Source organism: Aedes aegypti, chromosome 3 (genome assembly GCF_002204515.2).
Source record: "Aedes aegypti strain LVP_AGWG chromosome 3, AaegL5.0 Primary Assembly, whole genome shotgun sequence".
Taxonomy (NCBI): Eukaryota; Metazoa; Arthropoda; class Insecta; order Diptera; family Culicidae; genus Aedes; species Aedes aegypti.
In genome coordinates, this window is record NC_035109.1 from 270,789,470 (window position 1) to 270,808,901 (window position 19,432).

General features: G+C 36.3%; 1 protein-coding gene across 2 annotated transcripts in view; it reads left to right on the top strand.

Moving 5' to 3' along the window:
- Positions 1–19,432, top strand: part of LOC5577230 (Ig-like and fibronectin type-III domain-containing protein 1) — a 643,389-nt gene that overhangs the window by 593,730 nt on the left and 30,227 nt on the right. For both annotated transcript variants that reach the window (XM_021851413.1, XM_021851414.1), the window contains one exon: positions 11,032–11,880. In XM_021851413.1, the coding sequence (XP_021707105.1) occupies positions 11,032–11,880 (849 nt within the window). The remainder of the gene's footprint in view (positions 1–11,031; positions 11,881–19,432) is intronic.

Sequence of the window (19,432 nt, forward strand, 5' to 3'; positions counted from 1 at the left end):
AGCTGAAATTTGAAATGCATCAAGAGAACGATTACTTTTCTATGTTATTTGAACTTTATTTGTTATTTCTAACAAATTGGGTAGTGATGGAAAACAATTCCATGCCATAAGGTGGTTTTCTGCCATGCATATAAATAATTACAAAATATATTTATAATTTCGTCAATTACTGGTTGTGTATGTGCTACATTTTAATTAACAACTTATAAATGATATATTTTGAACATGTTTAATTCCTCTTTACGCTTTCATTGAGGAATTTTCAGTTAATAATAAATGTGAGGTGACATACTATTAAATAAAGGGTTTCTTCCTAAAACGTAACGTATTTTATGGTTGATCCCTAATGTACATCAAATATGTACTTAAAATTAAAAATCTATGACTTAACAATCCTATTATTGTAATGGTTGACTTACTGATGTGGATTGACGCATGAAACTGGATGTGTCCCACTTGCCCCGCTTAGCGAGGTAACTGCGTCCATTGGCTCATTCTAAAACTTTCTTCCAAGGTTTTCACAATTTCGAAATTATTCGATTAGTTTCATGCACACACCAACAAATATGTTGCCAAAACGTGATTGTGTTGTTGGATTTGAAAAATATTGACATTTGAAAATTTTATTGATCAATTTGTTTGAACTATCGTTTTTTTTCGTTCCCACTTGCCCCGCGGTACCTTACTCAACTCAAATACGATCAATATGTCTCTTACGGTATTGGACAATGCAATTGCAACTTTTTCGATTAATAATACAAAATGGTCTACTTTAGAGGTTTTAATCTATTTTTATGGATCGATTCATATCAAATTTTAACATATCTTGAACTTTAACATATATTTGTAACTTTTATTTCGAGGTGTGGGTTCAATTCCCGCTCCAGTCGGTGAAAACTTTTCGTCAAAACGAGAAATTCATCGCTGGGCTACTGGGTGTTTCGTGTTGTCCGTTGCCTAATGTTAGTGATCGTTCAGTCTGTGTAGCCTATGGCTAAAGACGGTGTAAATTGTCTTTTCTTAATTTACGAATTAAAAGCAATAATAAATTTCAAAATTTATGCTGAAGATACTTGTGTAGGTCTCTTATATTTTGAGATAAATCGATTGAATATTTTTCGCGAAATTCACTTCAATCGAATCCATATAATTTTTCATTTTTTTGTATTCAATTTTTAAATACTTAAAAATATATGTTGACACTTAAGTAACGTCCGACATGCTGTGTGAATTTTATTCATATCGGGCTATAAATAACTGAGATTTATCCCACAAAAGTAGACCATTTTGTATGGAAGATCGAAAAAGTTGCAGATGTATTGTCCAATACTATACATTTCTTTACGTTCGGGCTCCTCAACAATTCAGAAAGCAATCCATAGTAAAAAATCGAATGACATAATTTACAAAAGTTTTACAGAAAAGGAAACATTTTTGAAAAAAAAAAATCAGCATTCCAAGATCCTGGTTCAATTTTGTAAACTTAAATATGTTCAGAAGAGAGATTTTTAGAGACTTAAACACTTTTTGCAGGCCCATAGCCGTGCCTTCAAGATTCTAAAAGAAAAATCAGTTTTTTCAGAAACTTTGAACCTTTGAATGAGTCAAAGTCAATTTCATATTACTCCTTATGCCATGAAGATGCATGAACGCAGAAACATTTTACATGATTTCAATGACTGACTTTCCAAGAACAAAGTTGCAAGAGCAAAGGATTAAACACCAGCATGAATAAAAATTATAACATGCGGGCCGCATCACATTAACATTCAAAATCCATTCGCGGGCCGCAGTTCGGTGACCACTGTTTTAATCCGTCGGGTAGCCGTTCGAATCTTTCAATTTCTTTTACCCACGGTAAATCCTTTGCTGATATCGTAGCAGGAAATTTGAACTCCTCCCCTGTTCGTTCCATGGGTACCCATTCTACTTGTTTCAAATCAAATGGAAAAAACCTTACCGCCACAGGTAACTCCGCTTCTTCGTCTACCGGAAATTCGAATGGGAAATCACATGACATGTCTGCCTCTGATTTTAATTTTCTAACTGAACAATTGAAGCTAATGATTGATGCAATGTTCAAAGCCACCACTATGACTGAAGCAGTCCAAGTTGGTGTAAAATTTACAAATCAAATTGTTATTGGATTACGTTTTTCTAATGGATCCAAATAATAATTTAAATATTTTAAATTGGAATGCTCGGTCTCTGAATGGTAAAGAGGACGAGCTGTTTAATTTTCTTACGGTTAATAACGTGCATATAGCAGTTATTACCGAAACGTATTTAAAACCTGGATCTAAACTCAAAAGAGATCCTAACTTTTTTGTTTATCGTAATGATCGACTTGATGGGGCATGTGGGGGAGTTGCAATCATCATTCATAGGCGTATAAAATATGAACTGTTTTCGTCATTTGAAACTAAAGTTTTTGAAACTTTGGGTGTTTCTGTTGAAACACAGTATGGTAAATAATCTTTCATAGCTGCCTATTTGCCCTTTTCAATGCTCTGGACAGCAAGTTAATTTGCTCCAAACTGACTTGCGAAAATTGACTCGCAATAAGTCAAATTTTTTTGTCATTGGTGACTTTAATGCCAAACATCAGTCATGGAATAATTTTCAAAGTAATTCCAACGGCAGAATTTTATTTGATGAGTGCTCTTCAGGATATTTCTCAATTCAATACCCTGATAGCCCTACATGTTTTTCCTCTTCTAGAAATCCATCTACGATTGACTTGGTCTTAACCGACTCTAGTCATGTTTGTAGCCAACTGATTACTCATGCTGATTTTGATTCTGATCATGTCCCTGTTACATTTCAAATATCCCAAGAAGTGATTCTCAATCCTATCAGCTGAAGAAAACAAGATATTACAAACTACAGAAGAAAACAAATTATTACAAACTAATTGTGAAAAAGCTCAAAAACTTACTATGCAGTTTGAAAGTGCGCACAATTTTAATTTAGGACTTACTAGTCCAATTGAACATCAAGTTACTCAGGAGTTCGAAAATATTCTCAATCAAGAGAACGTTTTCGAAAATGCCTGTGAGACTGATTTGGAAGAAGTGAGAACTATTATTAAAAAATTCAAAAATATGAAAGCTCCTGGCGATGATGGAATTTTCTACATCCTCATCAAGAAACTTCCAGAAAGTAGCTTATCATTTTTAGTTGATATATTTAACAAATGTTTTCAATTACTCATTATGCGTGGTAAAGATGGATAAATTATGGGTGATATTATAAAAAAAAATCCACGTGCTCGGCTGGGATTCGAATCCAGGACTCTTGTATGCTAGACGAGCGTTTTACCAACTAAGCTACTGAGCCACTTGGTAAACTAATAACTTAGCATACAAGAGTCCTGGGCTCGAATCCCAGCCGAGCACGTGTTTTTTTTTCTATATTTCCAACCAGAATTTATTCATTTGTACCACGCATAATAAGTTAATTAATTTAATAACCATGCGGATTGGATCACCGAACAGCTCGATATATGTGTCGACATAAACATTTAAAGCATAAATCAAAATGTTCGGGGGTTGATTCTATAATGGACATTTCCATTTTTTTTTTTTTTTTGGCTATTTATAAAATATGTTAAATTTAGCTATCTTAGTCTGAATTTGTTTCGCTGCTTTAGATAACATTCTGATTTTTGATGTTGTACGATAGAACTATACGATTATCGTTTTTCTATTAGAAATAAGATGGTTTCCCTATGGTGTTCATTTTACCACCCTTTCCCCCATAGGTGCTACCATACACTGCACTGCTATTTGAAGTAAACTGTCGATATTTCCACAAATACGCTAAAACTTTTGCCAGAATAAATACATCAAAATAATCATACACTAAGTACAAATGTTAATTGAATTAATTGTTTTGCTTAAAATTTGGCTAATTGAATATATTAATTTAAAAAGAGCATCATTATACATGGCTATTCAATGAAATATTTGCTAGCTTAGAAACTTGGAAGCTAATTAAAAGTCATTTAAATTATCAAATGAGTAACACGTATTTGTCAAAACGAGAAACAATACTCATGTATGCACTAAAACTTGCCATTTTATGACTATTGACTTTAGTCCGATTATGATCTGTTAGTATCACAAAAATCTACTTAATATTTCAAGAAATACAGATTTGATATCGTGTCGAGTGTTACAAGAGATTTCCTGAAAGCTTTTTTTCAGAAACTCGTCCATGTTTATAATTCTTCCAGAAATGTATCCTATGAGTAATTCAGGAATTCCTCGGGGAAAATACCCATCCTCGATTCCTCCTGCGATTCCATCACGAAAGCATATTGATGTTTTACCATGAGTTTTTTCTTCAGTTGTATTACACTACCAATTCTTCCATAGATTTATTCGAGCATTCAAAGGAAATTGATGCTTGATTTTAACAAATTACATCTCAAGGTTCCTTCTAATGGAATCCATCATTCGGGATTTCTGCTAAAACTACTCGAAGGATGCTCCTTAGAATTGAATTTGTTATGAATTTGTTTCAAGGATTCTTTCATTCTGTTTTTACCAGTTCTTTGAGCGAATTTGAACCGGTGTAATAGAAACCAATAAATGGGATGACTTTTGTGTTGCTTGGACGGGATACACACAGTTGGTGTGAGCGCTGTTCGTTTGATGTAGGCTTGAAGATGAATAAACTTGAAGGCGATTGAAGATGTTGCAGAGTTCATTTTCACAACCGAAAAGCATTTTTGCAACAATTAATTCAAAAATTCCTTTCAAATGCTTTCCTCTAAAGCCTTTTTGTAAAAAAAAAATTGTCCAGGTTCATCTATGGCCTATCCTATCCAGAAACCTAAACAAGAGAGTTTTATTTATTTGTCCGAAGATCTATGTAGAATATCTCAAAGGATTGCTCAAGCTTCAGAGAATTCTCATCCTATAATGAATATTTTCTGGAATCCGTGCAATTCTTGGTATTTTCTTAGAAAATAGTTCAGACATTCCTCTAAGTAATTCTTGCATGGATTTCTCCAACTACGCTTCCAGGAACTCATCAAGGATCAGGATTTTCCCTCGATTTCTTACGGAGATAATACAAGACCACGGTGCTCCCCTGACTGTTATTATCAGAAAAAAATCTCCATTAAATCTGTGCTCACCAATCGTTTTTATAGCTAAGCTGCATGTCTGGGCAAAATTTCAAAAAAATCAAAGGAAATCTGACATATTCAAACGGATTTTGATTGGCCATGGTTATCAGAAGAAATAAACCATCAAAATTGGTATCAAAATAAACGAAAAAAATCTTTGGCAGCTAAACAAAGTTTTCCAAACTGACAAAGACAAACATTTAAAATTAAGCTTTGTACGATTTTGAATTCCATTGAACACAATAATAACGGATGTTCTAAATTTTGCATTATTTTGTTCCATTTTGTATCGCTGCGTTCTACGTCGTAAATTTTATTTTATTCCATACACTGCTACCCAAACTAAACTCGTAATGTATTCCTTGACGTACACTTCGCTTCGATATGCAACAGGTAGCAATCATTGTGAATATTGTGATACATGCACTAATTTGGTTATATGATGAAATAAAATGCCTTAAATCACTTGAGCCTATGAAAAATCAGTTGATTGTGAAAGACTTTTGTGGCATGTAAGTGCAGCATGTCGTTGAAAACATTTGAACATGCTCAACGGTATAAGAATGCCAAATTATTCTATTTAAAATTACTGTTTTTATTGGCTACATTTCAAAAGGGCGTAACTCTGTTTTTGATCTTCTCATTCAAAACTCTTCCCAGCAGTTACAAATAACTATATAAACCAACTTTAATTCAAATTTCAATACTATATTTATTCTGATAATCACGGCCAATGAAAACCAGATTTTCTTGGAATTAGTGGACTTACAAATTCAAAAGGGCGTAACTTCAAAACGGGCCCTATGATTTTTTTTAAAATTTTGCCCAGACATGCAGCTTAGCCTTAGAAAACGACTGGTGGGCAGAGATTTGATGGAGATTTTTTTTTCTGATAATAACGGCCAGGGGAGCACCGTGCAAGACATATTCAATTGATTATTTAATATTCTTCCAATGCACTCTAATGATTGCTTTCCAAATCTCATCTCGAAGTATAGACAGCAATTTCTGCAGGATTTTTTCTGAGATTCTTTTGCAATCAAAACTTGACGGGGCTTCTATAAATTAGCATGTATGGGTATGAACATTGTTCACAAACCTACGAAAGATCACTCGTAAAGGCTTAGTAATTTGAAGACCTAACGCCAAAAGAGAGTTTTTGGGTAGTCTTCGACAGTTGTTTTACCGGAAACTTGGCAGAATATAATTGAATAAGCCTGCCCATATTCCTCCATAAGTTCAAGGATTCCGGAGCAGAAGCGTGACATTAAACTTGATTGGCATAAGAGATAAAAGACCTAAAGATAAAATCTAAATTTTATTCCAGGAACGTCTGAGTCATAGCATAATATGATGTTTCCAGATCTAATGAATAGCTCCTTGCTATTGATTAGGTCTTGGAAAATTCTATCAAGTTAAAATCACTTTTACACTTTTCATGGGTTTTATTATAAAATATATCTGAAAAATGGATTATCGATATAATATTTTAAAACCTTTCGATTATGAAAATATAACACAAACACTAAGCTGTAGCGAGACAAAACTGATATACATTCAATTTTTTATAATTTTATGGCTCAGACATACCGTGATTATGTTTATGAACTTTTATCAAATTAATGGATGTGTTTGTAGAACCCGAGGCCATTTTTACACTGAGTCAGTGGCGCGGGAAGTGGGTAGGACAGGTAGGACATGTACTACCCACGAAAACACCTGGGTAGGACAGTCAAAGGATTGTCCTACCCACGATTCTACAAAACAAAAACGCTAGATCAGCAGAAACTCGGTCAACGTCATACTTATTCTTATGGAGGATGGAAACATGATAAAGGTTTTCATTGTATTCTCATGCCTAGTATAGTCTGACATGTTTGTAAATGTTTGAGGGTCAAAAGTTATGACGCGTGAGAATTCTAATGAAAATTCTGGGAAACTAACTGTAATAATTGCTTCAAGAAACTTCTTCAACCATTAGGAAAATAAGTTCTTGATTGATTAAGAATTGCCGTAGAAATTTGTGGAAGTAACTCTTAGTTAGTTCCTTAAAAAATATTTGATCAAATTCCTACTGATATCTTGTGGCATCATCCATAAACATATTTAGAGTAGAATAATATGAATGATAAACAAGTGGATCTAATGAATGATCCTAAAGGCAGGACTGGTAGTAGATTTCTTTTTATACAATTGGTCTCTATTTTTATGCAAGTCTCTAAAAAGTATCTAGAGTATCTATTTTAACCAAAATGGTCTCTGAAGTCTCTCTTACTCTGCTTGCATTGAATCCTGATGCAACATTGTACAGGCTCCAAAGAAACTTTCATAGACTATAACGGGTTCAACAGGCAATTCAAGTTTATCAAGAATTATCATAGTGATTTTATTTAGAATTCTTTCAGCATCACCCACAGAGTTCTCTTCAGAAATTGGTCTAGATATTCCTCTACCATTTATCCTAGAAATTCTTTCTGCGATTTTTCAAGGATGCTAACAAGAATTTCTCCAAAATTTGCTCCAGGAAATCCTTGAGAACGTCAATGATAGTAGGTACCTCCAGTAACTTCCTTAGGTATTACTTGGATTTTTTCCAAATCTATCCTTGATTTTCCTCCAGAATTTGTTTCACTAATCCTTCAACAAAATTCTCCACTTGTTACTCTAGGAGATATTCCGAAGATTTCTACAGAATTTTCTCCGAGTAAATCCAAAAAGGATTATTCTAGAGTGTTTGATAAAAGAATAGCTTAAGGGCTTTTTTAAGGAACCCAGCAAGAACTCTTTTACCTGTTCCTGTGGATTCCTTTAAGAATTCATCAACATTTCTTCCCTGAAATCCAAAATTACTTGAGCGGTTCTTCGAACAAACATGTTTTTTTTTCTTTAGGAATTTTTTCAGCATTTCATTCAAGTATTACTCATACAGTTATACCAATTATTTCTTTCGATGTTTCTCAAAAAATTCCCAGGCGATCTTCAAAAGTTTACTTAAATTTTCACACAAGTTTATACTTTAGCAATTTTTACAATTATTCCTCCGATCATTCCACAAACTTCTATAGAATTTCTGTCCCATGTTGATTCAGATATTTCTTTAGAAAACCCTGCTGAAAACTATTTCGAAATTCGATTGTTTTTTCATTTCGATTATCTTCTAAATCTCCTAAAATGTCTTTAAGAGTCTAGGATTTATTTCAGAGATCATTGTTCATTGAGGGTTGTCGTAACGAATCTATAATTTTCAATAAAAATCCGCCAAAACTCAAAAACCGCTGGCTCCGAACAAATTCCTATACCTTGCTTCTACAAAAAACGAGAAGTCTAATCGCGTGAACAATTACCAACAGAATGATCTTTTCAGATGCATCGTGGGGGCAACCTACATGCTTGTCCCCCGCTTCGTTTTCTCAGATTCTATGTCTGTCTGTTCGGTTCTACGTCGTTTTAATTCCTTTCCGAGATGGAGTGGTAACACATATCATGCTCTCCTTTTCTGGCACACTTCGATGGTCGCATGCCTTACGTTCGTGCGCACGTTGCGTCGGTTCTAATCCGAAGTACCGAACGCGCCTATCTTTCCCATTCTAATCGGTACGCCGAACTTTCCATTTCCACCGAAAACAACCCGATTCACACGAGAATAAGCCGATCAATCATTTTACGTGTTTCATTTTTTTGGCTCATTTGGATAATTTTAATTTTTCGTAAATTATGGCATGTTTTGAATTCATGACAGACACGCTGAACGTTTTCTAATCAAGAGTCCTGATAACGATTTTTTTTTTAATTAGTTCATCAAGTCACCCTTGTAGACTTCAAAACTCACTCAAGTTTTATCAGAGATTACTCTAGGATTTTTTTCTTAAAAATACCTCACGGATTTATTTTTCAGAAAAAAATCCTAGGCATTTTCTTAAAGACATTCTTGGAAGAATTCCTGAAAATAAAAGTTTCAAGACTCTTTTGAGAAAATATCAAATAATTATTGGATGAATTTCTGTAGAAATCTAAGAAGAAATCTCTGGAGGAATTTCTTAAAGTATATTTTGAGAAATCCCTTGTTTAAATTTTATATAAATGCTGAAAGACAATTTTAAGGAAATCCCTAGAAATATCTGGAGATGTTATTGATTGAATTTTAGAAGACGTTTTGACCTTGAATTTTGGAGGAGTTATGACTATCTTGTAAAATTTCTCCGAGAATTAATAGAAGAATTCAGATGTTTTCTGAAATATTTTAAAGGACATTTTATTTCTGTTCCAAAATTCAGGTTGAAGTCTTGAGGTATACTCTTTTAAAAATTAATGAAAAAAACACATACAGTAATACTTGTCGCAATGCCACGCAATTCTTAGATCTTGGAGAAATGTCTGTTCTGATGCTATGAAGATTCAAACTCTTATTTCCTAGCTCCTATTAGATTTCAATTTGTTTTCTTGGTTCCTATTTGGTCGCTTTTCGGCCTCTTTCTGGTTCCCTTCAGGTCTCTTTTTGGCAAGTGGTCTTAAATTTCCTAATTTTAAAGCACTCAGTTGCTAGCAGCCTGGCGAAAAGCTTTCTTAGTCTTGTGGTAAGTGCTGGCATGAAAATGAGGGCTTAGAAGCAAAGGAGTGGCAGTGACAAAAACCTAGTTTTATGATAATCTACTTTGAAGTTTTTCAGCAATTTTTCATTATATAACTTTGTATGGAAGCCAAAAAAACAAGCCAGTCTTCCAGGAATTTTGTTATTATTTTGTGACCGGCAAAGTAATCTGAAAACATCGTTAGAATATTTCAAGACAGTAGAATTTTCTCAAATCAACTCAACTCAAAACGACCAAAATGTCACTTACACCGCTTTGGGTTTCAGCCCCCAAATATACTTACTTTCAATTTCCATTCCAGGGTTAAAATTTATCTTAGCTTCACTGTGCACAAAAAATGCGAACTTTTGTCCTACCCATGATTTCGAACGTGGACGCGCCTCTGCACGGGGTTCATAGCTCACTTAGAACAAAACTATAAATTTATATAAGTATACATAGTTCAACATAGAGTATGCCGCACAAGTATAATTTTAGTCTACTTGACTTCATTCTATGAAATTCTATACACACTTCATTCCGAGGATAAAACTTCTATTCTACTTAAAATTTATGTTATTGACGTAATAATTCCACTAACACAAATCGTTATTAACGTACCTTAAAACAATTACGTAAATGGAGGACTCCGTGTATTCTTCAAGAGAGTTTAACAAAATAGGGGCAAACAAAATTAAGGAAAAATATTCCAGGGAACAAAAAGTTTTGAAATAGAAGTGAATTTTATTTGCAATACATTCCATAATTGCAAATCAATTTCAAATTGTTTGTATTTCTTGTTAAAGCAACACTGCTCGATAAGGATGAAATCTGTATTTATTCTTCTAAAGATATTTTGTGCTGGTGGATTGAATACTTGATTCAATACTGATTAAGCGATGAGCTAATCTATGATAAAAATCACTATGGTGAGAGCTTAAAAAAAGGATACTTTTTTATAGTGGCTTTCCGCCCTCGGAAATTTCACTTCTGATAATCGGTTTACTTAATTTTAGTTAACTGTATCCTATGATACAACAACTAATTAAAAAGAAACATAACATATTCAATCAAGCTTCGTACAAAACAGACAACCAAGACCTATGTTGACACTCCAGTTCGCAGACTAGTTTTACACAACATCCCTTGCGGCCCTTCATTCAAACAACCATCCTCCCCTACCGACCCCCACCTCACGTGTGAAACATCCAAGCTCCAAATTTAAACGAGCAAGTTTCGTGATTAAAATCTCTCCCTTGACGATCTGGCAACTAACCTTTCCGACTTGCACCTTCACGGTGCTTCTTTTCCACCTCTAATTCACAGTCAAAAAAGCAAAGAAAGCAAATACCACCGACGCCACAAGCACAACAGCATCAGCATCCGAGTCAACTACTTCCCGGTCCAAAGCGGAGCCAACTTCCGCCGAGGAGGAGGAGGACGACGAAGATGAAGAGATAACACCCGATGGAGTGCCACCCATTACACATGACTTCACCGGTTGCTGCCAAGCCAACAATGTCAGTGAAGCGTGTTTGGGATTCTGTGTTCTGCATAACATTTTGGATGGAGCCACCGGAGTGGAACCGGAGCAATGCGAAAAGGACTTTCCCAACATTGTACGGTGCATGGCTGACGGACGGAACCACGTGCCATGTTGCTTGGAAAAGGGCATTCCGGATCTTTGTCAGGACATGTGCCGTGGCGAGTATACCCCCTTTACTGACCTGCTGAAATCCCGAGTTTCCTGCGTGCAGCATACCCTCCCGGGTCTGCAGTGCATTCTGGACAATATCCAAAAACTCCCATCCGAACCGCAAGCCATTTCCGTTGAAGCGCTTACGGAGCGTTCGCTCCAGGTCAGCTGGTCCCCACCGGAGCAGCTCGCCAAAACCGTCAAGTACTACCAAATTAATGCAACCAAGTTGCACTCGTTCGATCAGGACTTTCTGGCGAACGGCACCACCAAAGATAGTTTGATAAGCATCCAAGTGTCGGCCGATCAAAGCTCGGCCATAGTTAGCAATCTAGAACCGTTCACCATGTACACCGTGACCGTGAGTGCCCACAACAATTTCGGATCCAGCCTGCCGAGCATCCGAATCCGGGCGCTAACGTTGGAAAACGGTGTGGTCAACAAGGAAACCAGTGTGGCCGTTGTTCCTGTGCTGCCAGGTGAGTGTAACTTATTTTCACTTTTGTCTTCTTTTCACTATCAAATTCAACAGACTTAGCTTCTACTTGATTGATTGATTCCGATCGAAAATCATATAAACACAATCTCTCAATTTTGAATGTAAGGTGCGATGTAGTAAATTAAATTTTGCAATTTCTCATCGTAATAGGCTGTTTTTCATCATGCCAATCTGTCATGGAAGGGCCTACTTTCCTGCACTGAAGTATGCAGTGTGGGAATAGTCATTACGCAACTGCATCCAGTGCTGTAATGATTCATTACGCAACGCTTTCTCATTACACAACTGTTTTGAGTTGCATGATGAATCATAATGCAACAATTTTTCAGAAATTGTAAAATAATGGTGATTGCCTTCCGTTAGAATTTCTGATACTCTCAAGTGATCTTCTACGAAATTGCAAAAAAAAATGTTGTAGGTAACTCGTTGCAGAACACATTTTTTACAGCACTCGTCGTAATTATCCTACTAGGCAAGCCTCGTAGGATAAATTTACAACTCGTGCTGTAAAAATCAACATTTTGCAACTTGTTCCATAAACTACTATTTTCACATCTAAAACCGCTGTTTTCCTTTACATGGGCAAATTTACCCCGAGTTCCACTATTCCATCAGGTATGGCGCAGCAGAACAAAATGATGATATCGACTGGCTGTATGCTGAGAGTTTTAAGTGCGAATTCTAGTCGGAGAGAAATGCCAAAAAAACAAACAGGAGAGGAAATAGAGGAAAGGGAAATACATTTGTCTTGTTTATTTCTATACCGAGGCATTACGCTTTTTGACGGCCACAAAGACACGTTGGTGACGTTGTTCTAGCACTACGACAGGCCGTTGTTTTGCCAACACTTGCCTTAGTGCAGCACTATACTACCTAAATTCGCATAACAGTCCTATGTTCTATTGAAATTCTTATTTAAATGGGCCTGATATGCGAGTATTGGAAGTATAGGCAAATATACCGTTTGAAAGCATTTATTGGCATGCTTTTTAGGCGAATATAATGCTATGATAAATTCATTCTAAATGCTTAGTGCTTACTTTGGTTATCTAAGACGGTGGACGAGAAACCAATGTAGAAACCCCAATGTAGATAACTTTTTGTATCCGAGATTTTATCTTCTTTCATAAATGAGCTATTTTTTTCAATTTTCGCACTATCAGCTCTGATTATTTTTCCAACTTATTCGAGAGAGCTCATTATTTGCATTATTGCATATTATTGTTCTTCTTCGAAGACAAGCTGCCCTGTGTTACATATATACTTTAGTTTACCCCTTGTATTAATTTTTGGACAAACGACATTCGGCCAAATGACCCGGAGCCGTTCAGTCATATCACCCACTTCACAACCTATCGTACTTTCTTAGCTGTGCCTCTCGTTATCGCTGATTTTTTGTTTTATATTAGGATCAAATATTTGATAGTTCGATGACTGCTTCCGGTTTGTAAACATCAATGAAATCCTTTACAATCTGGGTATTTTCGGACCTATTTAGAACGTTAGTTTGAAATCCAAAATGGCGAATGCACATTTAATAACTCTGAAGGAGTGGGTGGGTGTCCCCGGAATATTGAAGCACATACATAACTTGTAGCTTATTCGTGTAGAAATAATAAGGTAGGTTGGGTGGTAGTCAAAAACGATCATTTTCAACGTTATGAAATTCGTAAAAAACTCTCAAAAAGCGTTTAATTTCACCTTCGCTTAAGCCGTAAACCACGTTTACCCATACGATTAAACCATATTTAAGGCCAAAGCGGTGGTGAAAAAACCGCTTATTAGAGCTTCTCAAAACCGTAATCCATCGTTTCGAAACGTTTAAACGTAGAGCCACAATTTCTTAGAGCTTGGATACTAAGTTTGTTTATTCAAATATATCTAGAGAGCACATAATGCATCTCCAGAGTTTCTCAAGAAGCTACCAAGCTACGATAACTCCTTTAAAAACTTATTCGAACTTGAAAGCCTACTTTGGGAGTCTCGGATAGCTCCTTTTGCCACAGAAGGATTTTTTTTTAAATTACTTAATAGATTTTAAAAACCTCATGAAAACGAAACGAAACCTCATGAACGTCTGAAACTCGGGAAACCTGTCCCTTTCTCCTGAACCGAAATCACTCCAGTGTCACTTTAAGTTGAGTTTTTTACTACTTTCGGATGGCTTTCTCAGTCTCGAAGTTGAAAACGATGTTTTTACATTCCCGACGTTTCGGCCGATGGGTTTTGGCCTTTTTCAAGGGGTGCTAAAACTAACACTTCCCAATAAAATAGATAGAACCTACAAAACATCAACATTACCACTACTCGAAATGTGTCATAACGCATACGCTACTAATACGGTCAATCATCATACTGATGTACAAGGTCTTAGTACCACATACGCAGGCCTGTTTCACACCATCAAAACCTCTAATAGTAGGAGAAACCCCAATAATCCCAATATATCGGTTGAAACCCACGACCGTTTGGCTCAAAATGATGATCGTGACCCAACACAATCCAACACAAACCCTGATGACCTAAAAAAAAATTGAAAATGTCGTTGCAGTGTTGTGTTGTGTGGTACATATAAAATCCGTTGTTAAAACTAAAAACTAAAACGTGAGTTTAAGAACTTATTAAAACACCAAACACACTAAATAGCTCAATTAGACAGGTATTATAGAGCGCTCTTCGTCGCCAATCAGACGACAATCTATTTATAGCGGGTGACGATAGACCTTAGTGAGTTTTACTATATTATGTTTTATGTTTTCATGTTGTATGATGTATGTTAATATATGTTTTAGCACCCCTTAAAAAAGGCCAAAACCTATCGGCCGAAACGTCGAGAATGTAAAAAACTTCGTTTTTTGACTTCAAGACTAAGAAAGCCATGCGAAAGTAATATTCAAGATCCAGTCGAAATTGCCATTACTTTTCTACTTTAAATTAATGCTAAGTGCTAGATAATGGTGCCAAAGAGAAAGATCTTACTAAATGTGATATAAAAGTGCTAAATAATATTATCTTGTATGAATTTTTCGATTAAATAAGTTATTGTTTCCATTAAAGCTAGAGAACACGAACTTAAAAGCTCACTACCAGAAAATTTCGGTAGAAGATTATGGCTACATTTAGCTTTATCAAACTCACTTAAATTGATACAATCATCTGAAAGAGTCTTGTCCCCGGGCATGAAACAATAATTTATTACCAAACGTGGATTCCACATGCAATAGAAAAAAATAATGTTTGTATCCGAACCCACCCCGAAACGCTTTTTTTGTTAGAAAATTCCAAATAAAACCCAAATTTGAAGTGCTCATCAGAAGAGTCCCAGTGAGGACGTAATGTCAATAAGAAGAAGTTTCGTCGCCGTTTCAAACTCAACCTGAAACCGAACAAATCATAATTTTAAATGTATCGGATTTTGAAAGGGGTTCTTATTTTATTAGTAAAATTAACTCATTATGAGCTTTTGAAATAGCTTTTTCAAACTACAACAATATAAAGAAGTGAATTCAGGAATTAAAAATGACCACCCGGATCGTACTCCTGTCCACATAGACTGTTTGAGCTTAAAAATTTATTTTATGCTTAATTTATGCTATGATTGATCCTATGATAAATCTTATCAGTGGTAAATTTGGGCATATTGGGGCAGTCCATGTGGTCAGTTTTATATCCTGCACTCTTTCCTCTGCTTAGTCTGTTGAATGAGAACATCCTTCGAAACCCTGCTCGAATGGGATTTTTGTTCCCACACGCACTTTCGTGGACTATTATATCTAAGAAACGTGTTTTCAACTCGATAATTTTCAGTTTGCTCATAGATAATACGAGAAGTCCATCAAAACCTGAAATGGCTGAGAATTTTCCTTACATATAGGATTGGTGCACCAATTATAGTCATAGTGGTTCTCTATTTCACCATATGTGAAAATTTAATCGTTTTAAAAATGAGTAGTTTTCCGTGCATTTTAGGAGTTCTATGCCGTTAGACCGGAAGGGTCGTTAGGCCGAAAGGATCATTAGGACGAAAATGGCCGATAGTTCTAATGAACCATAAAGTCAAATGGGTAACTAACAGGGATAGGTCAGAACAATTTGCATTACCTAGAAGCCACCGAATGAATTTTCAGGTCGAATGGATTGTTAGTTGTTAAATCAGGATAATTTGCATTACCTAGAAGCCCACAATATCCGCTGTGAAAAATAACTAGAAAGAACAGCCTTTGATTATAAGAAGAAAAAAACACTAATGGATATGTTAGCCATTTGAAACAGTAATAAATAATCAAATGTTATTTCGGCCTAAGGAGCCTCTCGCCCTAACGGCATTTGGCCTAACTACCTGCACCCGCATTTTAATAAGTAAATATTAAATATGTCTTGTGGTTCTTTTTCTTAGCATTTCGACACATTTCGTGAGAGTTTGAATTTCGTTTCGGTTTTTGAAAATCCCGCATATCGTTTCGTTTCGTATCGCCATGGAAATAATCATATTGCATATCCTTACTAATCTGAGAAGCAGGCTTTGTCCCAGTGAGAACACTGCTTCTCAGATTTCCGATTAGTGTTCAATGAGCACTTTCACAGTTATTAACCGAGAGCTTTCTTTGCCAAAGTTGCTATTTTCGCACCACTCGGCTAAGGAAGGCCGTTGTTGTTGAAATATTCAAAAAGATTCAAAATGTGTTTTTGTTTTTTCGAAATTTTACATGTGGCCAAATAGAGAATGACCATAATTGGTACACTTTTTCCTAATTTTTGTTTTACAAACACCAGGTATCAGGTATCAGAAGGCCGGCCCCAGAGGCACGTTCCCCACCATTTGTGAGATTTGTGCTATCGCCATATTTGAGCCTATTTCGTCATCTACCCGATGGGGGAGGAAAGGGAAGGGAAAGATGGGAGGAAATAGGAGTGGGGTCCCTTGAAGAGGGAAAATCGCATAAGCGAATTGAGAGCATGTAGCTCCATACCACACTGGGTTCGAACAGCGCCCTAAAAAGAGCACTGCAAACGCATGAGCGTAAAGAGAGCCTATAGTTCATTCCCACAGCGGGTTATGAATAACAGAATGTCCTGAAGATTCAGGTTTCTGAAATCAATTTCACTTATTAAGTGTTTACCAAGTAATTGGAATCGCAATTACGCGAAAATTGGACAGTTACATATCAGGTGATAAGAAGTTACATAATCGGAATCACAACTATCAAAACAAATGTATCAACACTCTGAATATTTGCCATGTGATAGTTGATTCGGCAGTCAAGGTTGTAATCAAGAGACTGCAATTCTGCTTTGACATAATACTTAGCCACCTTTGGGATAGCTCAATAATGTACAATTTTGTTTGACGACAAGACTCCAAATTATTCCAACATTGCTTGTGCTGAGTTGCCGCCCAAGAATTTCTGAAGCTTTACCCAGCACTTCAAAATTGGAATAGCTGCCTGAGGGCAAATAAAGTCATGCGATGCTCCATTGCGAGCTAATTCATAAGCCAATTCATTCTCAGGAACCCTACAGAGTTCACTGAATTCAGTTCCTCAAATTGAGTTCGACGTGCGATAACAAGTTTAGACCCTGAGTTGGCCAAAGCAAGAGCTTTAAAAGCAGCTCGACTATCTGACATATTCCTTTACAAATAGCCAGACGTCCACTCGTCCTGCGAAGGGAGTTGTGAGGAACATTTCCTATAAGCAAAGTGACAAGCAATTGTGAGATCACTCGAAGCAAGGACAATTGTGTCCCAATCATTAGGATTTCCAATGGACGGAGAGAATCCATGGTATTTGCCAATTCCCAGTTTGTGGAGTATAACAAATGCAAAGTCTGCAAATTTACATTCATATGTTCATATTGAGATGTAGCAATGATCAGATAATCATCTGATACATGCCAATTAGTCAACTAGTGACTAGTGAATCTGTTTGAGCGAAGCATTATGTCTAACACTTCTTCTCTAGCAGATACCATGAAGGTTCCTACCATAAGTAATCCAAGATTTGAACTACTTAAGCATTTCATCAGACTGGAGCTTCTCAAATTGATATCTGAGCTGCTCCAGATAATGTGATGAGTATCAGCATCACTGCCCACAATCATAGGCAGTGAACGACAACTCGTTTGAAATCATCCATTGGGGATGGTCCATCATGTGGTAAATACACCACAAAACGAAAGACTTTTTTTTATTGAGGTCACCAACAGAAAAATCAATTGTGACAACACATATATCTCTGGTTATTAACTCAGAAATAAGTGTAGTAACGTCAGCGCTATTTAAGAGCACGCATGCACGAGGCATGTCACGCGAGGTTGCCATTTCATGTTTCTGAAAGTAGCAAAAATTTGGTCCACAAAGTTACCTAGATAAAAGTTCACAAAAGTAAGGTTTTTGAACTAGCGCCACTTGATCTGTACGATTTACATGAGTCTACAAAGATTGATCGTTCCTGATATTTTATGCTGAAGATTGGTCTAACTAAGCTATCCTAACCGTAGCCACTACCCAAACTAGGCAGGATTAAGCTTTTTGCTATCTCAACAAGAAAAAGACCAGCAACGAAAAAAAAACAGATCGGTATCTATTAAAAGTCGCCAAAGGCGAAAAGCCCAGAATACGCTGTGTAAAACGCATAATGCGACACCATAAAGGTGAAAATTAAAACTAAATTACAACGTATCAATAATCCCACCCTTATTTAGCCTCAGGCTTGAGACTGAAGAAGGGAAGCCGATTATCTCGGAGAAGCACAAGGTCACCTGCACCATTGCTCCGGGTAGAACAGGAAGGGCATAATACTGTAGAGGCCGCCCTGATACTCCACAGGCTCCGTTTACGGTTAGGTTTTATTTAGACCCCCCTAACCATTCATTCTTAGGCACGGTAAGCTTAAAGCCGCATGAATTAGGGGTCACCTGTTAGGTGGACTTTTACCACCGGAACAGGCAGTCCGTAGTGTGAATTCTTAGCCAATTGAAATAACCGCTACTGACACTACGCGGCTATCTAGGCTAATTGGGAAAAGGAAGTTAACATTGATAATTAACTCCTGACGTGACCCAAACAGCCCTAAAAAATTTTGAAAATTTCGCATATCGTTTCGTTTCGTATCGCCATGGAAATAACCATATTGCATATCCTTACTAATCTGAGAAGCAGGCTTTGTCCCAGTGAGAACACTGCTTCTCAGATTACTGATTAGTGTTCCATGAGCACTTCCACAGTTATTAACTTTCTTTGCCAAAGTTGCCATTTTCGCACCTCTCGGCTAAGGAAGGCCGTTGTTGTTGGAATATTCAAAAAGATTCAAAATGTGATTTTTTTTTTCAAAATTTTACATGTGGCCAAATAGGGAATGACCATAATCGGTACACTTTTTCCTAATTTTTGTTTTACAAACACCAACTTGCATCTGTAAAACATGTGGAATTAATTTCAATATGTTGATACAACGAGACACCAATAAATGATTTCACACTAGAGACATGATGTTAAAACCCAACGACATTTTGAATCAAAGTATAGTACAAGG